The following is a 27,742-nucleotide window of genomic DNA, read 5'->3' as shown; positions in this document are numbered from 1 at the left end:
AACTATACTTTTCTCCATTGTAGCAACTTACCCTTAATACCATTCTGCTCCAATTTGTACAATAGTCTTCCATGTGCAACAGTGCCAAAAGCTTTCCTGAAATCCAAATATATGATATCAAAATTATTTTTTGCATCCAGTTCCTTTGTAACCACATCATAACAACCAATCAAATTTGTCATACAAGACTTTCCCTTAACAAATCCATGCTGTGTCTGAATTATTGCTGCAGTCTTGTCTAGATGATCCCGCAATGCATCTTTAACCAGTGACTCCATTATTTTACCCGGAACAGATGTTAAACTAACTGGTCTGTAATTACTAGTGTCACCCTTTGATCCCCCTTTGTGAATTGGGGGATACATTTGAACATCTCCAGTCCATGGGAACCTCCCCCGAGTCCAAGGATGCTCTCATAATTATGGCTAAGGGTTTGCTTAGTTGCTTTGCTGCCTCCTTTAATATAACTGGATAGATCCCATCCACCCCAGGTGCTTTTCTTATGTTTAACTTCAACAATTTCTCCTCCACTTTGCTCTCAGTTATTACAAAATCATTAAGTACCCTGCTACAATTTGATAACCTTCTGCCATTTTCAAACCTTAATAATTCTTCCTCATGTGTGAATGTAGATGTAAAATACTCATTCAGTTTGTTTGCTATCTGAGCAGGATCATCAACAGTGGAACCATCGATATCAAGTGGACCAATCAGATTCATACCCTTCCTTTTAGAGTTTATATAAGTAAAGAAATCCTTGTTGTTTTTCTTAGCATCTTTTGCCAAGGATTTCTCGTAATCTGCCTTCGCCTGCCTAACCTGATGGGATCCTTCCACTTGTTCAGATTACGAACCTAAGGGGGCACAAATTCAAATTATGAAAAAACAGATGTAGAATAGATGTGCGGAAATTTGCCTTTAGCCAGCAGGTGATTAATTGCTGGAACAAACTTCCATCTGTCGTTGTGGAAGTTGACAGGTTAAATAAATTTAAGGAGGAACTGGACAGGCATTTGGAGGGAATGATGTGATTTTTTTTTTTTTTTTTTTGCTGATGCTGCATAAGCTCATACACTTGCTTTCTTGCATCACATGCCACTACTACTACTACCTCCTTTGTGACCTGATTACAGACTAGCTTATATCTGCCATAGGCTTCTGAGTCGCTTGATAATTTATATGCATCCCATGCATTTTTCTTCTATGTCAGTAGTCTCATTAGTTCATTTGATAACCATTTAGGCCTAAACCTTGAACAATATTTCTTAATAGGTATGTAACTTTTAGTAGCTTCCATGATTAATTCCTTGAATCCTTCCCACCTAGAATTTACTATTTATAACATCGTCAGTTGATCCCACTGTACAGAATTTAAAAACTGTCTGAGACCACTATACTCACCTTTATGGAAGCAAAAACCCTTTCCTTTACCCTTGATGGTAATTATATCTTGAAGTAAATCCCACATCAATACACTGTGATTACTGCCACCTAGTGGTTCCTTTATCTGCAAATTCTTAATACATGAATGATCACTGTATTAAGAATTAATTGGTAGTGACAGTGGTAGTTATCTGTTTGTGTTATTGGACAGTTGCTGCTTATGTGAATGATACTATAATTGGTGATATTTGTTTCTTTGCTTCCAAGTAAGAAATTTTATGTTCACTTTTGTGTTTCTGAATAATTTTTTCTCTTTTCCATATTTCACATTCTTTGGATTAGGTAGTGATTGCCTTTAGATTTTGGACACTCTAAAGACTACGCAGACCTACACAAAACACATACTGTGTCCCTCAACATGATGCTTACGAAGGCCCAAATTTCTAACATTTGAAGCAATTGATATGGTTTAGTATTATGGTTGAGCATGAAACACATATCCTATTTTTATAAAAGTTGGTGGATTTGGCAAGTTAAATGTTAATCAGTATTTCTGGTTGGAACTAATGAGCAATCTCTTTTAACTAGGGTTCTCTTGGCCTGAATGACCATTTGATATGAGAGTTCCTATGTAATTCTTCATCAAATACACGTAGGTCCCAGTCTGTTACCACTTCTTTCGAGTAGTTTAAGATGGTATGAGGGGACACTAGGTATGAGAGTTTCTCCAAATGTTGTCAATTTAAGCAATTGTTCAGATTGACTGTGTTTCATTGTTTCAGCAAGCAGGTCTCCTAATTTTAGTCAGTGAACCATTTTGAGTGAGCCAGCAGTATTCTCTAATCATTTCTGGATCAGAAAAGAAGAGAACTTGCTAACTGGCTGGTAAGTCAGTTAATGTATAATCAGGAAGTGAGGCCAGACATTTTGGTCTCTATCCTTCTCTTGCCTTTTGGCATAAGACAAGAAACAATTTTTCTGTTTTCCAGAGTGTGAGGATCGATGGCCTGCATTAGGAAATATTGGTATTGTCTATATTTGCTCCTTTCAGCCGTTGGCAGATTAACTTTACTGCCAAGGTTTCTGGCCCCTTTTCTTCCAAAAAACGTTTTTATAAAAAAGAGCTGGTCCGTAGCTGAGTGGTCAGAAGCGGGAGTGCAGTAGCATACGCTCTTTGAGTAGACCAGGGTTCAAGCCCCTGAATACTAAATACGATCGATCTGCCAACCCACACTGGACCAGCATGGTAGATTATGGTCCATTTCCCTCAGCATGAATTACTGAGCAGGCTTCCATCCTGCAGTGGGTTGATAATGGCTGCAGTTTACCTTTTTATTAAATAAAGAGTTTTACAAAAAGCAGAAAAGTAAAAGAACTGGAAATCACGTTAGAAAAATCTCACCGATGGGACAAAGCAACTAAAGAGAAGAAATGTAAACTACTGGGCAAAACTAATACTGAATCTCAGAAGTCATCTTGTTGGCATACTGTCCACTAACAGTGATATTTAAGGAAGAATTTAAGGTTGGATTGGTACCATCTGGTTGTGGGAAGAGTATGATAACAAGATACACTTTGAGACAATATCCTAAACAGATCACAACAACAGATTTGAAAAAGGAAAATGTTGTTTGAAAAATTTAAGCACTGCGAAAGCAAAAATAAGAGTAGGAGTGTGTTATAGGCCTAATGACTCAAATGAGTACAATGAAGAATTGTACAGAGAAATAGAGTGGGCTAGTAAATCAGAATTTCTAATAATGGGGGATTTTAACTTCCCAGATATTGACTGGAACTTGTAGGTTGGTCACTCACACACTAGTCAGACTTTTGTGGATTTATTGGATGATTGTTTTCTGCAGCACCATGTTCGAGAGGCAACCATACAGAGTAATACTCTTGATCTGGTTATCAGCAGTGATCATTCGTGTATTAAGAATTTGCAGATAAAGGAACCACTGGGTGGCAGTGATCACAGTGTACTGATGTGGGATTTACTTAAAAGATTTAATTACCATCAGGGATAAAGGAAAGGGTTTTTGCTTCCTTAAAGTGAGTACAGTGGTCTCAGAAAGTTTTTAAATTCTGTACAGTGGGATCAACTGACGATGTTACCAACAGTAAATTCTAAGTGGGAAGCATTCAAGAAATTAATCGTGGATGCTACTAAAAGTTTCATACCTATTAAGAAATATTGTTCAAGGTTTAGGCCTAAATGGTTATCTAATGAACTAATGAGACTCGTAATAGAGAAGAAAAATGCATGGGATGCATATAAATTATCAAGCGACTCGGAAGCCTATGGCAGATATAAGCTAGTCTGTAATCAGGTCACAAAGGAGGTTAGGCAGGCGAAGGCAGATTACGAGAAATCCTTGGAAAAGATGCTAAGAAAAACAGCAAGTATATCTTTACTTATATAAACTCTAAAAAAAGGGGGATGAATCTGATTGGTCCAATTGACATGGATGGCTTGACTATTGATGATCTTGCTCAGATAGCAAACAAAGTGAATGAGTATTTTGCATCTACATTCACACATGAGGAATTATTACGGTTTGAAAATGACAGAAGGTTATCAAATTGTAGAAGGATACATAATGATTTTGTAATAACTGAGAGCAAAGTGGAGGAGAAATTGTTGAAGTTAAACATAAGAAAAGCACCTGGGGTGGATGGGATCTATCCAGTTATATTAAAGGAGGCAGCAAAGCAACTAAGCAAACCCTTAGCCATAATTATGAGAGCATCCTTGGACTCAGAGGAGGTTCCCACGGACTGGAGATGTGCAAATGTATCCCCAATTCACAAAGGGGGATCGAAGGGTGACACGAGTAATTACAGACCAGTTAGTTTAACTTCTGTTCTGGGTAAAATAATAGAATCACTGGTTAAAGATGCATTGCAGGATCATCTAGACAAGACTGCAGCAATAATTCAGACACAGCATGGGTTTGTTAAGGGAAAGTCTTGTCTGACAAATTTGATAGGATATTATGATGTGGTTACAAAGGAACTGGATGCAAAAATAATTTTGATATCATATATTTGGATTTCAGGAAAGCTTTTGACACTGTTGCGCATGGAAGACTACTGTACAAATTGGAGCAGAATGGTATTAAGGGTAAGTTGCTACAATGGATAAAAGGATGGTTAAGTGGGAGAAGACAGAGGGTAGTAATCAATGGGTGCTGCTCTTCATGGACTAATGTTATTAGTGGAGCAAAGTGGAGGATAAATTGTTGAAGTTAAACATAAGAAAAGCACCTAGGGTGGATGGGATCTATCCAGTTATATTAAAGGAGGCGGCAAAGCAACTAAGCAAACCCTTAGCCATAACAATACAGGGTTTGGTGTTGGGTCCACTGTTGTTTTGTATATTTATCAATGATATTGATGAAGGTATATCAGGCTTAATGTCGAAGTTTGCAGATGATACAAAGGTTGGCAGGGGTGTTAATGACAGTAATGGCAGTGTGCTACTGCAACAGGATCTAGATAATTTGGGCAGATGGACTAAGAAGTGGCAACTGAAGTTTAACCTTGACAAATGCAAAGTACTGCATATGGGTAGAAGTAATCCCAGAGAAACGTACCAACTGTGTGGTACTACACTTAAGGTGGTAGAAAATGAAAAAGACCTGGGAGTAATTGTGCAGTCAGATATGAAGTTTTCTGAGAAATGCAGACAGGCTGCCAGGGCAGGTCATGGGGTTTTGTCAATGATATATAGGAATTTTGCTAGCAGGGAAAAGGAGGTGATTGTCCCTCTGTATAAGGCAATGGTCAGGTCACGCCTTGAGTACTGCGTACAGGTCTGGAGGTTTTATTTGCTGTAGGTTACAAAGGAAGATTTGCTTGAGATTTGCTTGAGCCTGTACAGAGAAGGGCAACAAGATTGGTGAGGGGAATGAAGGGATCCTCTTACCAAGATAGGCTTAAGTTCTGCAAATTGCAGTGGCTGGAGACTAGGCACCTGCGTGGTGATCTGATTGAGGTGTATAAGGCCTTGAATGGATTGAGCATGCTGAATTCTGATGGGATCCTTCCACTTGTTCAGATTACGAACCTAAGGGGGCATAAATTCAAATTAAGAAAGGACAGATGAAGAATAGATGTGCGGAAATTTGCCTTTAGCCAGCAGGTGGTTAATTGCTGGAACAAACTTCCATCTGTCGTGGAAGTTGATAGGTTGAATAAATTTAAGGTGGAACTGGACAGGCATTTGGAGGGAATGGTGTGATTTTTTTTTTTTTTTTGGCTGATGCTGCATAAGCTCATACACTTGCTTTCTTACATCACATGCTGCTACTACTACTAAATCTGATAAATTACTAAGATGTGGCAATACAAGAGTTGGACACAAGAAACAATTTTGATATTATATACTTGAACTTTAGCAAGGCATTTGTTATGCCCCCACATGGGAGGTTACTGTACAAGTTTACACTCCTGAAAAGCATCAGAAAAAAAAAAAAAAAACCTCTCACATCACTTGTTCACCCATTCCAATAATTTGTCTAGTTCTTTCTTGAAGTTATTTAAACTGCTCAACTCCACAACACCAGATGGAAGTTTGTTCAAACAATTAATCACCTGCTGGCTGAAGGCAAATATCCTCACATCTATCCTGCAACCATTCTTCCTCAATTTGAATTTATGACCCTTCATTTGTGTAGTCTAATACAAGAGGAAGAATGCCATTGGCACTGAATTTGCTCAATGCATTCAAAGCCTTAAAAACCTCAATCAGATTATCTTGCAGTTGACTAATATCAAAATGCTTCAATTTGCAGAAATGAAGCCTTTCTTTGTAAGACCACCCTTTCATTCCTTTCACCAATCTCACTGCTCTTTGCTGCACCGATTCCAGCAGATCAACATCTTTCCTACAATAAGGCCTGCAGACCTGTATGAAGTATTCAAGATGCAGCCTAACCACTGTCTTATACAGTGGGACAATCACTTCTTAGTCCCTGCTAGCAAAGTTCCTGTACATCACAGACAAAATTCCATTAGCTGTCCTGGTAACCTGTCTGCCGTGCTCAGAGAACTATTACCCCAGGTTCTTTTCATTTTCCACTACCCTGAGTGTAGTATCACACAGTTGGTACATTAATCTGGGAATACTGCTACCCATATGCAGTACCTTGCATTTGTCAATGTTAAACTTCAACTGCCATTAACCTTGCCAACCTTTGTATCATCTGCAAACTTAGACATTAACTCTGATATACCTTTATCACTATATGATTAATAAATACAGAAACAACAATGGGCTCAGCACCAAACCCTGGGGCACTCTACCAATAACATTTCCAAGAAGAGAAATGTCCACTGATAACCACTCTGTTTTTTTCCACTGAACTATTCTTTTATCCTTAAGAACAATTTTCCCTTAATCCCACACTGTCCCAATTTGTATAGCAGTGTTTTATGTGTAACAGTATCAAAAGCTTTTTTGAAATATAAGTATATGATGTCAGAATTATTTGTTTGCATCCAGTTATTTTGTTACTCTATTATAATATCCAATAAAATTGGTAAGACAAGATTCCTGTCTAGATGATCCTGCATTACTTCTTTAATCAGAGACTCCATTATTTTGCCCGGAATAGAAGTTAAACAGGTCAGTAATTACTCATGTCAGCTTTTGTTCCACCTTTGTAAACTGGGGATACATTTTCACATCTCCAGTCCACAGAGACTACTTCTGAATCCAAAGATTCTCTGATAATTATTAATATTAACTGGATGGATCCCATCCACTCCAGGCACCTTTTCTTAAGTTGAGCTTCAACGATTCTTCTTCTACTTTCCTCTCAGTTATCACCAAATAATTAGTTCCCTATTCGAGTTTTATGAACTTCTGGAATATCCTTCAATAAATAAAGAACTCCTGATGTGTGAATGTAGATACAAAATACCTATTCAGTATTTTGAAACCAGTCAGCAATCTGAGCAGAATCGTCAACAGTTAAACCATTGTCGCCATGTGGGCCAATGTGATTCAACCCCCTTCATCCTACTGGTAATATAAGTAGAGAAGTCTTTGCTGCATTTCTTAGAATCCTTTACTAGAGATGTCATGTAATCTATCTTAGCTTGCCTAATCTCCTTTCTGACTTGATTACAGACTAGTTTAATAACTACCATAAGCTTCTGTATCATATCACCAGATAATTTATATGCATCCCATGCATTTTTTTTCTCAGCCACAAGTCTCATCAGTTCATCTGACATCCATTTAGGTCTAAGCCTGGAATGATATTTCTTAGTTGGTATAAAAAACTTAGTAGCTGCTATGATTAATTTCTTGAATGCTTCCTATTTAGCATTTGCGGCTGGCAACAACTGTACAGAATTTAAAACTGTGTGAGACCACTGTAGTCACTCTTATGGAACCAAAAGCATTTCCCTTTACCTTTGACAGTAGTTATGCTTTAAGTAAGTCCCACATCAGCACATTGTGATCACTGCCACCCAAAGGGTCTTTTACCTGCATGTTCTTAATGCAGGAGGAGCCGCTGCTGATAATCTGATCAAGTATTGTTTTCTTTTGTTGCTTCCCTAACATGCTGCTGTAGAAAACAGTCATCCAAAAGTCTTGCTTGTATGTGGTTGACTAAGACACAAGTTCCAGTCAATATCTCGAAATTTAAAATCTCCCATTATAAGACATTCTGATTTACTTGCCCACTATTTTTTTTTAGCCGTTTGTTATACTCATCTCTGTCATTAGGGCTATAACACACTACTACTATAATTTGCACTTTCCCAGTGCTTATGTTACACCAAATTGACTCAATATTGCAGTGGGCCCCCATGACAACTGGATGCACTGCCCTAGATTGGACACAGGTATGAGGTTATTACCACGTTGACCAAGATTTTTGCAGCTCCGGCGAACGCCAAGTTTTCATTTATATTTAGTCGTTTTGTTGACTTAATTCTTATATATTAATAATTTTCTATAAGTAGCTTTATAGTTTTAGCCAAGCTCTGTGGCTTATTTTTGAATTTAGATAGCGAATTTGAAAGTTAATACTTTGTGTCTGTAGATTTTACGTTCATAACTTGCCGCCATTTTTATAAGATACGGAATAGTGTAAGGTTTAATGTAAAACTTGATAGCGAAAAACGTAGCACTGTATTAGAAATTTGTTAGATAGTATAGTATTATTAATTAATCAGTAAAATTTATTTATCTTATTAAAGTTCATTGTTGATTAAATTAAACTTAACGGAATCATAACCCAGACTAGAGCAACAAAGCAGTGTTCACAGAATAGTCAGAGTGCGGGAGAACCTAAGAGCACAATTCTCCAACGCATCATAGTCTAAAATAAGACAAGAAATGTGAAATGTTTGCAGGCCTGGGTAGAACAGGACATGATCTAGCCAAGGAAGTTGTCTTTCTGTGTGCTAGGTGCAGAGACTATGAAGAAATTAGGCGCCAACTCAGCATTCTGATGGGCATCTATGAGAGTTTGAGGTGTAGGATAAATGCCCTTGAATAAATTAATATGAGGGGCCCATCAAGCTCTCAACGCCAGAGCTCACTCCTGTGCATCAGACAACACAGAGGCAATCTCCAAGGCAGAATGTGCCAATCATACAGAAACTAGTTATTGTCAGGGAGATAGAGAATATATTATGCAAAAAGGATAGGTGGAACAGGACCAGGGTATGTCTGCTAGGGGGCAAAAGTTGATGACATTGTAGGGCAGATATCATCTTTTAAGGGCACAAAAGGTGATATTGTTGTACACATTGGCACTAATGACCTTAAGAGTGAGAGATCTGTAGATTTACTTAAAAAGTACAGATCAACTGGAAAAAAATCGTCAGTTAGAGTTAACTTTGAAAGTGTCTGCAATTCTGCCAAGATACAATAGGAGGGAGTATATGATGAGAGCATTGTCAATCAATTCAGTCCTGGAGAGATTGTGCAAGGCTCATGGGGTAGAAATTTTTTCAGTGTGGTCTTTGCTAGCGAACAGGAGAGACTGCTTCTACAGGGATGGGACACACTTAAACAGAAAGGATGCAAGAATATTTGCTGATGCAATCGAGGCAGTGTTAGGTGGGTCAGAAAACTGCTAGATTGTTGGATTCACAGACTAAAAGATTAACGGTAGCCGCAGGCAGAGGCGAAAGTGATTATTGCACTGCTTCTATTGTACTCAGCAGCAGCCTAAAGAGCAAGTTCTGGGGATTTCAAGAGCTGCTGGGAGTCATCATGGAATAAAGTAAATACATGGGCTGTGTTAGGGTAACTAAGAGTAAGAATAAGTGCATGTATACTTGCATGTACACTAATGCTAGAAGTATAGTAAACAAAATTTAATGAATTTGAAATTCATTAAATTTTATTTCACACAGATATAAGCAGTCACACAGATATAAGCAGTGCAGAATTGGAATTTGGGGAAGACAATGTGTACAGAAAGGACAGACAGGGTTGTAAGAGAGGATGATTTATTCTGTTAGTTAAGAAACACATAAAATCTAAGGAAGTGCATCCAGTTGTCACAGGTGGACAGTGCAATGTTGAGTCTCTTTGGTCTGACATAAACACTGGGAAAGGAAAAATGAGAGTAGGAGTACGTTACAGGCCTAATAACTCTGATGAGTATGATGAGTAGTTGTGCAGAAAAATAGAATAGGCCAGTAAATCAGAATGTCTTGTAATCGGGAATTTTAACTTTCCAGATATTGACTGGAACTTCTGGGTTGGTCATTTGCACTCTAGCAAGACTTTTATGGATTTATTGGAGGATTGTTTTCTACAGCAACATGTTCAACAGACAACTAGAGGGAGTAATACTCTTGATCCGATTATCAGCAGTGATTATTCATGCATTAAGAATTTGCAGACAAAGGAACCACTAGATGACAGTTATCACAGTGTACTGATGTGGGATTTACTTAAAGATGTAACTACTATCAAGGGTAAACAGAAGGGTTTTTGTAAAGGTAACTACAGTGGTCTCAGACAGTTTTTAAATTCTATGTGGTGAGTTCAACTGGTGACGTTACCAACATGAATTCTAAATGGGAAGCCTTCAGGGACTTAATCTTGGAGGCTACTAGGCTTTTCATACCAACTAAGAAATACTGTTCACAGTTCAGGCCTAAATGGATGTCGGATGAATTAATGAGGCTCGTGGCAGAAAAGAAAAATGCATCTGATGCATATAAATTATCAGACGACACAGAAGTCTACAGCATATATACGCTGGTCTGTAATCATTTCAGAGACACTCAGCAGTCTCTGAAATCCCCTGCACCTTGTTTTCCAGGCTGCTGCTCCTTCTAATAGAAGCAGTGCAAGAATTACTTTCACCTCTGCCAGCGGGTACTATTAATCTGTTAGCCCATGTATCCTTCCAAGCTAACAGTTTTCGACCCACCTAACACTGCCTCGAAAACATCAGCAAATATTCTTGCATCCTTTCTATTTAAGTGTATCCCATTCCTGTAGATGCAGTCTCTCCTCTTAACAAGCACAGACCAGGCTGAGAAAAATTCTGCCCCCTGAGCCTTGCACAATCTCTCCAGGGCTGAATTGATTGACAAGGCTCTCATCATATACTCCCTCCTATTTTGTCTGGGCAGAATTGCACACACTTTTAAATTCAACCCTAACTCACTGCTTTTTTTCAACATTAACCTGTACTTGTTAAGTAATTCTGCCTGTCTCCTACTCTTAATATCATTAGTGCCAACCTGTACAATAATATCACCTTTTGTGCCCTTAAAAGATGATATCTGCTCTACGTCATCACCCTTTGCCCTAGGCAACTCCTGGTCCTAGAGTTACCTGGTAGTTTTCCCCACGTAGCAGGTGCTACATATTAAAGAGGGAATAGAGAATATGACATTCAAGTTTACAGATCTCATAAAGGTTGGGAGGGTGATTAACAACAGAAGTCAGGCTAAGCCTCGTCAGAATGATTTAGACATGCTTCGTGGATGGCCAGAGAAATGGCAGTTACATTTTAATTCTGCTAAATGGGAGGTTTTATACAGTAAATATATATAGTGACTGACCAGAAAACAGTAACGAAGGTTTATTGGAAACAAATATGAGGTAATACAGGCAAAAGTACGATAAATAAGATAACATAAAATGATTACAGAAGCTTTTGAGACTACAGGTCTCTTCCTCAGCTGTAAAGCATATAAAAATATATAAAAATGTTACAATGGAATGAAGAATGTGCCTGGTGTGATCATGCCAGACAAAGAAAGATCGTGCACGAAGTTGGTGCGCATAATGCTAGGAACGTTCACTGGGCAGAACCAGGTGACTGTTACTGCAAATGTAGAGTGCACGTATGAGGTGCATGCCATAGCTTATCACATAGTAACACAACTACTTTTATGATTGGGTGCATGCATGCCCCTATTGCGACTGAGGACTTATGGCCTCTCATGTTCTGAGATGCGGTCCTGGAGTCACCTGGTAGTTTCCCCCACGTAGCAGATGCCACAATCATGGCACGTGATGTGGTATATCGAGCCTCTTCATAAAAGGGAGGGGATGGGTGTTTTCACCCTCGAGACAAGAGATTGTAATTTTCTACTGGGAAGCTGCAAGCACTTTATCCAGTACCCATGTAGGATCTTAGAAAGGCATTCTGAAACACCTGGGTAATATGGGATGTAGGCAGTAGAGATCATCTTGTCACTACGAGATGATCTCTACTGCCCATATTACCCAAGATTACTGCCTATGTCTTGTATTACATGAGACGATAAATTTAGAAAACATTCTAAAGTTGCAATTTGAGAAAGTTTTAAATTCTCATTTTAAATAACAACAATGACAAGTGACACAGAGGATAATCTAGAGGTAAGTGAAAGATAGGAAACTAATTGTTAGCATTTCTTTGCAGGCTTTAATATGGTTCAGTATAATATTTGTGTGATGAAAGCAAAAGAATTTCAATAGTACTTTGCTTACCTTGTGGTGAAGAGAGGTCAGGCACCCTGGTTGAAACAACAGAATTTATTGTTATATGAGTGGATTCTTCATTTCTAATATCCTTTGGCTTCCCTGTCAATAATGGAGGAGGTGTACATGCAAGTGGAGGAGTAGCAATCTGGGGTGTCCTTGCTCTAACTTCTGCAGCAGGAGTTAGCTTAGGAGGAGGTGGGAAAGCTGAATTTGAATTAGGAGGGGTACCTGGAGATGCTGGATGAAGAGATTGAGAGGGAGTGAGTGGCTCTTGTGGAGGCAGAGTGGGCTGTGAGACAGATGATATTGTTGTTGCTGTTAATGGCATAGCTGAAGGAACACCACCCGGAGAACACACTAGAAAATAATATTTTTTAGATAAGTTTAGTACTTATTACAAATTTATGTATTAATGATATGCCAATTTACATTCACAAAGAATGGGTAAAATTTTTGTCGGCTTTCAATTTTTTGAATTAACAAAATGAATCAAAACAAAAAAAAAAAAAAAACCATTCTTTCAACTTTACTTAAATGGTAAACCTGTGATTTATGAACTTCTGACATTAGAAATTTGATTTATAGCCTCAATTCTTAATCTCACAAATTCCTGTACAACATTACCTATCTGGTTGACTATTGTGAAAAAATTGTAAATTGTAAAAAAAAAAAAAAAAAATCCTTGATATTATACATCTTGAAGTTTAGAAAAGCTTTTGATATGATGTCCCCATAAGTGGTTACTATATGCAAGTTGGGATTAAAAGGAAGATCCTTACATGCATCAGGAGGCTGACTGAAGGATAGAGAAGATCCTTAGACTGAAGGATAGAGAAGATCCTGGAACAGAGGGCTGGCTGAAGGACAGAAAATAGAGGGTAGTTACAAATAAGCATTCTTCAGAGGTGAAACTATTAAATGGAGTACCTCAGGAATTGGTACTATAGCTACCTCTTGTCTCTGATCATCTTCAATGACATTCAACGTGGGACAATGTTTTCTGAAGATGTGCGGGCTGGATGACCATAACCAGATTATAATGTTATACATCTCCAAAACAAATTTGGACTGGCTATAAATATGGCCTGAAAAACTGCAACCAAGATTTAATGCTATTAAATAAGGAGAAGAAACCTAGGAGTAACTTACAAATTTGGAGGCATGCAGGGGAGGGGGGTATAATATACAATGGTGAGACCAAAATTGGTATATTGTGATCAGATCTCTAGAGGCCACAATTACAATGAGACACAGAATTAATGAGGGCTCAAAAAGGAAGGGTGAGGTGCACTAATCATTGTCCTCATAAGGATAATGATTAGTGCATCTCACCCTTTTTGCTTATAAAATTTTGGTGACTACTGTCTGCCTCAGGTTAAGGTAACGCCATTAAGAAAGATACAGTGATTTGTCACATAAAAATGTCATAACAGATTATACACACCTTTATGTCATTTTTTTCACTCCTATCCATAGCATACTACAATTAATAGTATCTTTATTAAATTTAAAAGTACAGTGGATTCCGGTTATTTGGGCCACCGGTTAATTGCGGCAGCCGTTTATTTGGGGCAAATCTTAAAAAACAGAAACCAATCGAGAAAATAGCCAGGGTTTACTTTGCTTAATTGGGACAGCATGCCGTTTAATCGGGGCAGGAAACCGCAGCACTGGAGATTACCCTACGATTGTCTCCAATTGTCTCCGACGGTACCATGTGGTTCAGTCAAAATTCTGGAGGTCACAACCATAAAACAATTAGCAGTCACCTGTTTATTGGGCTTTTCCGTTAGTGAAATCTATCATAAACGGACAGTAAACTCGATCTTACTGAATTTGTGATAATACCGACAGCTGGAATTCTGTGGGTTATTATGGTGAAATGTGTTTACACTTCCATGATATCTTCAATCATATAAAAAAATCAATTTTCAGATCTCTTTATTCCTATTTTTAAAGCTTTGTAACTCGTTACTCCATTCTTACTTGTACGTATCGTGTTACTTGCAATTTGTGTGTGCCGTGTTCTTTGTTATTGATTGCTTATCTTTTTACTGTTTAAATTTTAACCCCCACCCACAAATGTCAATGAACAGAAATGTCAACTAGTTTAGTTAGTATGTACATATTACAGTGCATATTAATTATTCCGATTATCATGTATATTCTTCCGATTCTCACGTATCATTTAATTTTTTAATTGGTAAGGTAATACAGGGTAAATTTGTGCTTAATATATCTTTGCTTTTATAGCCTGTGGATAATATTCCTCCTATTTTCGCTAATTAGAATCGCTGTTTAATAGAATTAAAATTCAATTCACAAACGTGATCACAATGACCGGTGCTTACTGCACATCGTATAATGAACGGTACTTTACTATGGTGACTCCATCGTAACGTGATTTGATTGTACAGTGAATCAGTTGTAAAGGGGGGGACGTATTTTTAACTATTTACGTGAAACTTCGGATAATTGGGGCAGCCGCTTAATCGGGCCAAAATGCACTAGTCCCGATGTGTCCCAAATAACCAGAATCGACTGTATATATGAAACTTTTGTTCCAGTGCTAGTCTAGAAAGACTAATCACTTTTCTGCTTAAAGTAGGAAAGTTATAAGAGAGAATGCGCATTCTTACTGGAACTATTTTTTATATTTTGTCAATATTTTGATAGACAAAATTTTCAATATTTTCAGGGTTTTTTTTTTTTTTTTTAATTTAAATTTTTGTAGTGTTTAGAGAGCAGTGATTTATACGCAATTTTAAAACCTGCACACTGGTATTACACTTTATATGTATTACTTTTTTTTTTTTTTTTTTTACATGCTCTTAAAAAGAATGAAAATTTTTTTAAAAAGATTTTACTGAATTAAACACATCTTGAGTATTAGAAATGTAGTATTAACATATTAATAATGCTGTTATTAATGAATTTACTGATGTTATGCTGAACATGCACAGTAATTAGTGTCGTTTTTTGTGCACATGCACAAAAAAAAAAAGATACTGATTACTGTACAAGCATGAAAGTGAATGAAAAATGCTAAATTAAAAAAAAAAAAAAAAAAAAGCAAAGGGGATATGCAAAATTAGCTGGTGATAAATGGCTAACCACTGAGTTCCAAAGATTTTGTTCTATGAAACCTTAAAATCAATGATATAAATGGAAAAATTTAAGAGGGACTGCTCTTTTAAAAGCTTTTACACTTTCCCAAGAGCATTAAAAGCAAGGTGTGAATTTAAAAAAAAAAAAAAAAGTTAAAATAAACAAAATTTTGGGGAGGGGGGTATCTCACATTTGCAAACAACTATTAAATAAAACCTTGTTCAAATGCAAAAGTTCAATGGCAAATTTTTGAGGTAAATATGACTTTACGTAAAGAATAGCAAAATGATGTGAGAACTTTAGTGGAAGCTGCAAAAGAAGTATGTGGGGGCAAGGTTTATTAAGACAGGAAATTCAGAATGCCATAGTGGGCAAAGAATTTAAAGACACAGTTGGTGAACTAAAAATATAACAAATTTTTAAAAATCAATGAATAAAAACAAAGTCATGGAAAACAACTATGAAAGAAAGTGGGAAAACCTTTTGGTGTTTAGTTAAAAAATCTCAGAATGGTGTGCATGTGTGGAGGACCATGACTAAGGTAATCAAAAAAGGATATGGGCAAAAGTTAAACAGAAAAGAATGATATTTTAGAAGTTTCCTAAATGAATGAATTGAATATACTACTGAAGAGGAACAAATGGAAACAGGGAAGTTTTGGATACTATCTGTATACAGTAGAAAAGATCATGGAAAATTTCAAGAAAACATCATACCTGAATACTGAAGTGAAAATAGTGTTAGTCGCTAAATTGCATTATCCAAAAGTTATTTTCCAAAAGATAAGTTCCAGAAAACTAGAAAGGAGCTAATGATACCAATATATAAAAAGGAAAATAAAGATGAATGTGGAAATTACTTAGGAATTTTGCTCTGTAGTGTACCAAGTTTATGCAAGCACCTTGGAGAAGATGGCTAAATGTAACCCTGGGAAAGAACATTCAAGTTTTATGCTACACAGAAAATGTCAGGATTAAATAATTGGAAAAAAAAAAAAAAAATATATATATATATATATATAGGAAAGTCATGAAAACATTAGCATTAGCATTAGTAGAGGCATTTGATGCAAGAAAGCAAGCTTATGCAATATCAGCCAAAAAAAAAAAAAAACTACTTCCACTTCACCCCTCTGTTCGTTCAAAATACCTGTCCAGCTGAGCCTTAAACTTATTTAGGCTATCAACCTCCATGACAAGGAATGGAAGTCTGTTCCACCAACCAACCACCCGCTGGCTAAAGGCAAATTTCCGCACGTCTATCCTACATCTGTCTTTCCTCAATTTGAATTTATGCCCTCTCAGGTGATTATTCTGAGCTAGAGGAAGAATCCCATCAGCATTGAGCATGCTCAAACCATTCAAGACTTTATACACCTCTATCAGATCACCTCGCTGGTGCCTAGTCTCCAGACACTGTAATTTGCAAAACTTAAGCCTTTCTTCGTAAGAGCACCCCTTTGTTCCATTCACTAATCTTGTTGCCCTTCTCTGTACTCGTTCCAGCAGCTCTACATCCTTCTTGAAATGAGGCCTCCAGACCTGTATACAGTACTCTAGGTATAGCCTGACCATTGCCTTATACAAGGGAATAATCACCTCCTTATCCCTGCTAGAAAAATTCCTGTATATCATTGACAATACTCCATCAGCTACTCTTGCAGCCCATCTGCACTGCTCAGAGAACTTCATATCTGCCACCCCCAAGTCCCTTTCATTCTCTACCACTGTCAGTGTAGTACCACAGAGTTGATACGTTGCTCTGGGGTTGCTGTTTCCCATGTGTAGTACTTTACATGTGTCAATGTTAAACTTCATTTGCCACCTCTCAGCCCATCTGCTCAACCTTTCCAGATCCTGTTGCAGCAGCATAGTGTCAGTAGTGTCCTTGACAACCCTGCCAACCTTCGTATCGTCTGCAAACTTGGACATTAGGCTTGACATACATCATCAATATCATTTATAAATACAGAAAACAATAAAGGACCCAATACTGAACCCTGAGGGACTCCACTAATAACATTAGTCCACGATGAGCAGTGTCCATTGATTACCACTCTCTGTCTTCTCCCCCTCAACCACCCCTTTATCCATAGCAGCAATTTGCCTCCAATGCCACACTGCTCCAATTTGTGCAGCAGTCTTCCATGTGCAACAGTATCAAAAGCCTTTCTAAGATCCAAGTATATAATATCAAAGTTATTCCCTGCATCCAGTTCTTTTGTGACTGCATCATAGTATCCAATCAAATTGGTCAGGCAAGACTTTCCCTTAACAAAACCATGCTGTGTCCGAGCTATAACTGAAGTCTTGTCTAAATGATCCAGCAGTGCTTCTTTAACCAGTGCCTTCATTAATTTTCCTGGAACAGAAGTTAAGCTCACAGGTCTATAATTACTTGTGTCAGCCTTTGATCCTCCTTTGTGAATTGGGGTCACATTTGCACATTTCCAGTCTATGGGTACCTCCCCTGAGTCCAAGGAAGCTCTCATAATTATGGCTAAGGGTTTGCTTACTTCCTTTGCTGCCTCCTTTAATATAACTGGATAGATCCCATCCACCCTGAGTGCCTTTCTTGTGTTTATCTTCAACAATTTCTCCTCCACTTTACTCCCAGTTATTTCAAGATTCTGTAACTTACTGCTAGAGTTGAATACACCTCTGGCATTCCCCTCGTTGAATAACTCCTCATGTGTGAATGTCGATGCAAAATATTCATTTAGTTTGTTAGCTACCTGAGCAGGATCATCAACAGTTGACCCATCAATATCAAGTGGACCAATCTGATTCATCCCCTTCTTTCTAGAGTTTACATAAGTAAAGAACTCTTTGCTGTTTTTCTTTGCATCCCTTGCCAAGGATTTCTCGTAATCTGCCTTCGCCTGCCTAACCTCCTTTGTAACTTGGTTGCATATCAACTTGTATCTATCATAGGCTTCTGTGTCATGTGTTAATTTGTAAGTATCCCATGCATTTTTCTTCTCTGCCATATGCCTCATTAGTTCATCTGACATCCATTTTGGCCTAAACCTTGAACAATATTTCTTAGTTGCTTTGTAAAGCCTAGTAGCTTCCAAGATAAGTTCTTTGAATGCTTCCCATTTTGAATTTGCTGTTGGTAACATCATCAGTTGGTCCCACTGTATAGAATTTAAATACTGTCTCAGTCCATCGTAGTCGCCTTTACGGAAGCAATAACCCTTCCCTTTACCCCTAATGGTAGTTACCTCTTTGAGTAAATCCCACTTCAGCACACTGTGATCACTGCCACCTAGTGGTTCATTTATCTGCAGATTCTTAATGCATGAAGAATCACTGCTGATAATCAAATCAAGAGTATTACTCCTTCTAGTTGCCTCCCGAACATGCTGATGTAGAAAACAATCATCCAATAAATCCACAAAAGCCCTGCTAGTGTGCGAGTGACCAGCCCCCAAATTCCAGTCAATATCTGGGAAATTAAAATCTCCCATTATAAGACTCTCTGATTTACTGGCCCACTCTATTTCACTGTAAAGTTTCTTATTATACTCATCAGAATCATTAGGCCTATAGCACACTCCTACTCTCAATTTTGATCTCCCAATGCTTATGTCACACCAAACTGACTCAACACTGCACTGTCCAGCGATGTCGGCTGGCTTCACTTCCTTGGTTTTTATGTGTTTCTTAACTAATAGCTTAACCCATCCCCCCTTCCTATCCTGTCTATCCTTTCTGTAGACGTTGTGCTCCCCAAATTCCAGTTCTGCATCCCTTATATCTGTGTGACACCACGTCTCTGATATCCCAACAATATCTGCCTTTGATGTTTTGAGCAATACCTCAAATTCATCAAATTTGTTTACTAAACTCCTAGCATTGGTGTACACGCAAGTATACCTGCACCTGTTTCTATTCTTAGCTACCCTAACACAACCCATGTGTTTACTTGTACCGCAATGGCTTCCAGCAGTCTCTGAAATATCAAGCATCTTGTTTTTCAGGCTTCTGCTCATTCTAATAGAAGCAGTGCAAGAATCTCTTTCACCTCTGCCAGTGGCTACTGTCAATCTATTGGTCTTTGTCTCCCCCCCAAGCTAGCAGTTTTCCGACCCACCTAACACTGCCTCGATAGCATCAGCAAATATTCTTGCACCCTTTCTATTTAAGTGTATCCCATCCCTGTAGAAGCAATCTCTCCTGTTAAAACATAACAAAAACCTGTGTTTAAGATTTGTTGATCTTGAAAAAGCATACAACAAAATACTAAGAAATTTGCTGTTTAAAATTTTATGAAAATATGGCATTGAGGTTAATCTAAGGGGAATAAAAAGTTTGTATAAAAGTGCAGTGAGGACTGAAGGAAGCACCAATGGCAAATAAATAGTTTAAGTTAAATTCATTTCAATTTATAATTTTCATTAACCATTTAATAAAAGAATGTAAGTTACTATCAAAGTTAGTATGGAAGATTGATTGATAGGGTTTTATTGGCGCATCAGCAACTAAGGCTATAATGCGCCAAAAACTTGTTATAAAAAGTAAAATTTTCAGTGACCTAAAGAATTAGGTCGCTAAGTCCGGGTAAAAAACAAGTATAAATTATAAAAGACAAATATCAGTAAATAAAAAGATTTTTTTTTTTTTAAATATTAGTAAAAAGGGTTACTGATTTTAGAAAATTAAAAATAGCAGACACATGGTCATTGTCAGATAAAATCTGACTGAGTGTATAGGGCTCAGTCAGATGATTAAAAGCGGTAAAACGAGCATTTCTAAAACTGGTACAGTCACATAAAATATGTTCAATGGATAAAATGGTGTCACATTGCTCGCACATAGGACAGTCATCTGCTCTCAGCAGAAAAGAATGGGTAAGATGACTGTGTCCTATGCGGAGACGAGCTAGAACAACTTCCTCCTTACGATTCCTGCGCAGACTAGACTGCCACGGTTCAATTACAGGCTTTATACGATATAATTTATTCGCAGTCTGTCTATTCCACGAATCCTGCCATTGGGAATGTACCTTTTGATGTACTATTTGCCTGTAGTCTGTACAGGGGACTAACAGGCAGCGGTTATTATTGGGAATTGCTGATTTGGCTGCAGCGTCAGCCAAATCATTTCCCCTAATCCCAATGTGGCTGGGAATCCAGCAGAAGCGGATGTCATATTCGCGTTCATGGAGAACGTGAATCTTCTGCTGAATGCTAGACAGAACTGGATGAGGATTATACCTCACAGATATTAAAGCCTGTAACATGCTAAGAGAGTTGGAATATAAAATGAACCGTTGGTATTGGCATTTACTAATATGGTCCAAGGCTAACTCTACAGCGTGCAGCTCTGCAGTAAATATACTGGATTCAGAGGGAGTCTGCTCTGATATAGTGCTGTCTGTAAAGACAGCAGCAGATCCCACATATGATTCTGACTTCGAACCATCTGTATAGACTGGCGTGAAGTCGGAATATTCAGTTCGGTGTGCTGAATGAAGCTGCAGGTAGACACATGATGGCGTGTCCGACTTTCCCCAGTTTCTAAGCGACAAGTCGCATGCCGGGACACGAGCATGCCAGGGTGGAAAGGGTTGCTTTGATGTTTGGGCAACCTTGTCTACCTTGATATTCAGTTCATTGAGTAGCTCTTGGAGACGAATACCAAAAGGACGATTGGCAGTCTTACGGGTATTGTACAAGTTTTCCCATCGTGGCTCAAAAACGAAGGGCCACATAGGATGGTCTGGCAGGGATTTCAGTTTTAAAGCGTACATTAAAGACAACTGCTTACGTCGAAACGATAACGGTGGTTCGTTTGCTTCGACGTATAAACTCTGGACAGGAGATGTTCGAAATGCTCCAGTAGCGATACGTATAGCCTGATGATGGACAGGATCCAGCCATCGAAGTACACTGTCTCTGGCTGAAGAATATACTTGGGACCCATAATCTAATTTGGATCGCACAAGTGCACGGTAAAGCCGTAGAAGGGTGCATCGGTCTGCACCCCAAGATAAGGAGGAGAGCGAGCGGAGAATGTTAAGTCCACGTGTGCACTTCGTGCGGAGTTGACGAACATGATCCAAGAAGGTCAGTTTTTTATCGAATATGAGTCCCAAGAATTTTGTGTTCGCTGCTACTGGAATAGCATTTTTTCCGAGCCTTAATTCAGGTTCAGGATGAAGATTACGCTTGCGACAAAAGTGTACGCAAACGGTCTTCTCCGGCGAGAACCTGAAGCCATTAGCAAGGGCCCAGCAATTCAGACTATCAATGGCTTTCTGCAGTTGTCTTTCAATAACCCTCATGTTGCACGACTGGCAAAAAATGCTAAAGTCATCAACATAGAGGGCACTGTTTACAGTTGGAGGAAGTTGTTCTGTGATGGAATTGACTTTGATGGCAAAAAGCGTGACACTTAATACTGATCCTTGTGGTACTCCCTCCTCTTGGCTGAAGGAACGAGAGAGTGAGGATCCCACACGAACTTGGAAAGATCGATTGGCTAAAAAGTTTTTGATAAAAATGGGGAGTTGCCCCCTAAGGCCAAGGCTATGCAGATCTTTTAAGATGCCAAATCTCCAAGTTGTGTCATACACTTTCTCCATGTCAAAGAACACCGACACCAAGTGTTCGCGTTTTAGGAAAGCATCCCGGATGGATGCTTCCAATCTAATAAGATGGTCCAGAGTGGACCGGTTCCTTCGGAAGCCGCACTGGATGTTGGAGAGAAGGTCATTTGTTTCGAGATACCAAATTAAACGAGAATTAACCATTCTCTCCAGGATTTTGCACAAACAGCTAGTCAGAGCAATAGGACGATAATTGGTGGTGACTTTTGGATCCTTTCCTGGCTTAGGAAAGGCAAGAACGATTGCCTTTCGCCAGGAGTCCGGAAACTGCCCTTCAGTAAAGATTCTGTTATACAGAAGGAGCAGACAATCCATAGATTTTGGTGATAGATGTTTAATCATGTCATAATGGATGCCATCTGGTCCAACAGCACTTGCTTTGGAAAGAGCGAGGGCTCTTTTCAGTTCCTCTATAGTGAATGCCCCGTTGTAGGGATAGAGGCCCTTGGTCTTAAAATTAAGTGCTTGTTTTTCTAGTTTATGTTTCAGGACCAGGAACTCTGGGGAGTACGAGGATGTTGCGGAGATGTTAGAGAATGTTTCCCCAAGAGCATTGGCTATTGCAGTTGGATCTGCAATAGCGCATCCATTATAATCTAGGATTGAAGAAGGGTGGGATGTATATTTTCCCTTCATTTTCCGGATTTTATCCCAGACTACCTTAGAGTTGGTAGACTGGTTAATAGATGATGTAAAACGGATCCATGATTCCTTTTGACTCTGACGACGGATGTAGCGTGCTTTGGCTCGTGCACGTTTGAAGGCTATAAGGTTGTTCGTGGTAGGATATCGACGGAATATCCCCCACGCTTTGTTTTGAGCCTTTTTTGCTGCTGTGCATTGTGAATTCCACCAAGGGTTGGGAAATGGTGGAAACCGGGCAGATGTTTTTGGAACAGCATTCGCAGCTGCTTGGACAATATTTTCTGTGATGTACTTAACTGCATCATTGATAGACTCTTGACTGACTGTGCTAAGATCAAAATTTGCCTGATGTTGGAAGGCAGTCCAGTCAGCCTGATCAATCTTCCACCGTGGTAACCTAAAAGGAAGACATGGTCTCCCACTGTGTAACAAGGTTATCACGGGGAAGTGATCACTTCCGTATGGATTCTCCTCCACTTCCCAGGTGAGTGAAGGGAGTAGAGAAGGGGAGCAGATAGAGAGATCAATGGCAGAAAAAGTACGGGTAGGCATGTGGAAGAAGGTGTTTGTTCCAGTATTTAGAAGGGAAAGGTCATTGTCATTGAGCATACGCTCTATGACTCGTCCCCTTCCGTTGATGTTAGCACTACCCCACAGGGTGTTATGTCCGTTAAAATCCCCGAGAAGTAAGAAAGGGGGAGGCAGCTGCGTTAGAAGATCATCAAGGTCTGCCTGGGTGATGTCAGTCCCAGGTGGCAAATAAATGGAGCACACAGTTATTAAAAATCCCACTGAAAGGCGAATTGCAACAGCCTCTATGCTGGTTGTAATTAGCAAGGGCTGCACTGCGGTCTGGTTACCCACAAGGATAGCCACTCCCCCATGTACAGAGCCATCCGCAATTCTATCCTTTCGAAAAAAAGTGATGTTGTGCATGGTGGGATCATCATTTGCCTTTAGATATGTCTCCTGCAAGCAAAAGCAAACTGGCTCGTGCTTTTGCAGGAGGGCCTTGATGTCATCAATGTTTCGCCGGAATCCACGACAATTCCATTGTAGGAATTTAGCCATTATTTTGGCTTGGTGGGTCCATCAGGCGGCTTCCGAGGTGCTGAGGGCTTACTTTTATCAGTCTTGGATTTGTCCTTTTTGGGGAAGAATGGACGCTGTCCCGTGTCCATTTCCTCCTCCGCAAAGAGTTCCAAGACTGAACCTTCGTGTACCTCCTTCTGCTCGACCTCCATGTTTTCTTGGGAAGTAGGAGGTACTTCACCTTTCTTATTTTTTTCTTTGGTGATTGCCTTTGTTACTTGTGGAGCATTAGGAGGTACTGATACAGGAGTGGCAGTTGATTGGTCCTTCTGTGCAGGTTTTTGCGGACTTAACAGATAACGCGCGATGGGAGTGAAAGACTCCTTTGGAGGGATGGACATGTCCGTCTGTGTTCCGATGGAACACCTCCCTGCTACCTTCTGGGCGTAGGTAGGTTTGTTGATGTTGAGCGGTTTCACCGCTTTCCTTGCCTCCTGGTACGATATGTTTAGCTCTGCCTTCAGCCGTTGTATTTCTTTTTCTTCTTTCCACCTCTGGCATGCTCTTGAGTAGGCCGGGTGTTCTCCCTCACAGTTAATACAGGCGGGTTTTGTGGCTGAACATGCTGTTGTTTCGTGGTCCTTTGCACCGCATCGGGCGCATGCAAGGACTCCACGGCAGGCCATTTGAGAATGTCCGTACTTCTGGCATTTAAAACACCGTAAAGGGTTCGGAACGTACGGATGCACTGAACAGTTGATGTATCCAGCTTTAATCTCATCAGGAGGTTTGGGAGAGTTAAAAGTCAGGATGATGCTCCTGGTTTTAACAAGTTTCCCATCCCTACGCGCGTTAATTCTCTTGACGGCAGTAACTCCCTGTTGTTTCAATTCTGAGCAGATTTCCTCCTCGGTTACGTCGAGAAGGTCCCACTCTGAAATGACACCTCTCAATGAATTGAGTGTTCTATGTGGTGTCACTGTTATGGGTACTCCTCCAATTGATGTTGCACGGAGTAGCTGCTCAGACTGCCTGTCAGTTTTGGTTTCAATTAAGAGGTCTCCAGAACGGAGCCTCTTAACTGATTTGGGTGACCCTACTAACCCATCTAACCCTTTCTGTATAAAGAAGGGTGACATTTTGCCAATCGGTTTTTCATTCGTCGAGTGTATAATTAAAAATCTTGGGACAGGCCCTGATGATGTTGTTTCAGTTCGCTGTCTCTTTTTCGCAATAATATCTGCCTCTCTATCTGTATTTTCAGATAGGGACCGGGTTGGGGCCCCTGAAGAAATAAGTTTATCAGGATTCATAGAAATTTTAAATTGTTCAGTGCCCGGGCTCCCCACCCACCACGGAGCCCAAAGGGACGCCCACTACCCGGCATGCAATAAATGCGCTCGGGAGTGGGACGCCAGGGCTACCCAGACACTATACCCGCACCGCCGCCAGCCTGAATCCTGTCCCTCGGACCATGAGGGTAGGGGCGTGGCATTGACACGGTTGACCCTCGCAGGCGAACCTACTAGCCGATTGATCCTAGCCGGGCCTTCCAGGACCACCCGTCTTGTCGAAGCAGGGGCCAAAGTGGGGTATTGAAGCTGGGCCCCTCAACCACCAGGATCCCCCTTTCCGAATTTCCACGGGTTGCAGCGCACGGCAAACACGCCGGATTCCATTGATGTAAGCCTGGAACCTGGGCTGTGGGCGTTGGATCCCAGTGATGCTAGTCTGGAAGTCCAGCAGCGTCACTGGGAGGTCCCCTCACCACGTACAGGTGCCCACGTCAAGGTGTAGTATGGAAGAAGTAAAAATTAAATTATAATGTAAGCAAAAAGGTCTATGTGCTCTGGATTCATATTCAATAAAGAATTGTGCCACAGAACAAAATGGAAAGAAATAAAATAGCGGGTTGCAGGTAAAAATTACATTTAATGCTTACTAAGAACAAAAACACAGGTAAAAATACAGGAAAGTAATACATAGCTTTCGGATGTGAGGGCATCCTTCATCAGTTGTGACCATTAATGAACCATACATGACTTACCATGGCAGTCATGTATGGTGAACAGTGTGCTACAGGTGCAGGTAACAATTAGCTGTTAGAAGGGAATGCTTGCAGTTGTAGCTGTAATGCCTGGGAATGTTGTGTAGCCTTGATTAAGATAGCTAAATGTAACACTGGGGAAGAACATTCAGGTTTTATGCTACACAGAATACTATATAATGCTATTGTCATCTGCACCTGTAGCACGGATTTTGTACTATTTAAAGCCAGTACTGGTTTTATTCCACAACTGTGTAGGTTTTTCTAGTTCAGCAGAATGACATCGAGCATTATCCAGTGCTGGCTCAATGCCATACTATCGGATAATCATCTACAGATTTTATTTGACTTTAAATAATCTCAGGGGAACCTTTGACAAAACCATATGGACTGCCTATAACTGTTATCGGTATTCTCCATTTATCACTAATTGCTTTTAATCTTACTGATAATTCACAAAGAAATGTTTTCTGTTTGTACACTGGCATAAGGTTAAATTATATTTTTTCAATGACTGGCATTTACCCATTTTTCATTGAAGTAAAAAATACTTCTTCCTTCTCATCTCTATTGTGACTATTTTGAAATACTTTCTTCACCACATAATAATTGTGTGGATTATGACAAAAGCCTCTACATGCAAATGGAATGGGCAAGTAAGCGTCAATGCCTTATTATGGGTGATTTCAATTTGCCTCTAATTGATCGGAGTAAATTGGAAGGAAACTCGACATGGGGAACAAAATTTTTAAATCAACTAGATGAGTGTTATTTGTATCAACATGTCAGGGAAAGTACTAGAGAAAAGAATATCCTAGACCTCATCATCACACATGAATCAGATGACATAACAGGGCTGACAGTAGAGGAACCAGTAATAGGAAGTGATCACGGAGTTCTACGGTGGATGATGACGAGAGAGGTAGCAGAAGTAAAAGGCAAAGGAATGGGTTTTAATTTCAGAAAAGGAAATTACGATGCCTTAAGGTACTACATGGCCTCTATTAACTGGGTAGATATCGCAGAGAGAATGAATACAATTGAACTGTGGTACGCTTTTAAAACATTAATCACAGATGCCTTGAATGCGTATATACCATTAAAAAAATACTCCACGAGAAGGGTTCCAAGTTGGATGAATAGTGAAGTTGCCGCATTACTTGAGCAGAAAAAGGTGGCATGGAAAGGTTACAGAGCAATAAAAAGTACTGAAGCCTATAACAGCTACAAGGTGATGTGTAATAGAGCCACAGAAAAGGTTCGACAGGCAAAGGCAGTTTATGAGAAATCACTAGCAAGAGAGGGGGGATAAAGAATTCTTCACATATATAAATGCCAAGAAGAGCAGGACAAACCAGATCGGACCTTTACGTAAGGGAAAGGGGATAGTAATAAATACACCAGCTGCCGTTGCAGATGAACTCAACAGTTATTTTGCATCGATATTTACAAATGAAAAGCCTTTTGTGGCAATGGGAAATTGTGGGAGTGAAGTTAAAAAATATGTAATTAATGATATTGAAATTTTGCAAGATTATTTAATGAAAAAACTTTCGGGCCTACAGACCAGTAAGGCTCCTGGAGTTGATGGAATATACCCTATAATCTTAAGAGAGGCGGCAAGCGAGTGCATTGAACTATTGAGGCTAATTATGCGAGCATCACTAGACTCTGGGGAGATTCCCTTGGATTGGAAAAGTGCAAATGTATCTCCCATACATAAGGGTGGCTCTAAAAGTGAAGTTGGAAATTATCGACCTGTCAGTCTGACTTTAGTAGTAGGGAAAATCATGGAGGCAATGATCAAGGGTGGAATTCAGGATCATTTGGATCGAATTGAAATTCTCAAGGATACTCAGCATGGTTTTGTAAAGGGAAAATCATGTTTAACAAATCTGGTTCGCTATTTCGAAAGGGTCACTCACGAGCTGGATTTAAGGAATAAT

The 27,742-nt window shown here is 39.4% G+C and overlaps 1 protein-coding gene across 11 annotated transcripts in view; it reads right to left on the bottom strand.

The window, feature by feature from the left end:
• The window catches only part of LOC150087831 (bromodomain-containing protein 2-like), a 676,121-nt gene that overhangs the window by 105,393 nt on the left and 542,986 nt on the right, over positions 1 to 27,742 (bottom strand). For all 11 annotated transcript variants that reach the window (XM_090369219.1, XM_090369215.1, XM_090369216.1 and 8 more), the window contains one exon: positions 12,356 to 12,706. In XM_090369219.1, the coding sequence (XP_090225345.1) occupies positions 12,356 to 12,706 (351 nt within the window). The remainder of the gene's footprint in view (positions 1 to 12,355; positions 12,707 to 27,742) is intronic.

The sequence above is a fragment of the Mastigoproctus giganteus genome, chromosome 3 (assembly GCF_048544385.1).
Source record: "Mastigoproctus giganteus isolate SK-2022 chromosome 3, ASM4854438v1, whole genome shotgun sequence".
NCBI lineage: Eukaryota > Metazoa > Arthropoda > Arachnida > Uropygi > Thelyphonidae > Mastigoproctus > Mastigoproctus giganteus.
Note: the sequence above shows the minus strand (reverse complement) of the source record. Positions and strands in the feature narration are given on the sequence as shown.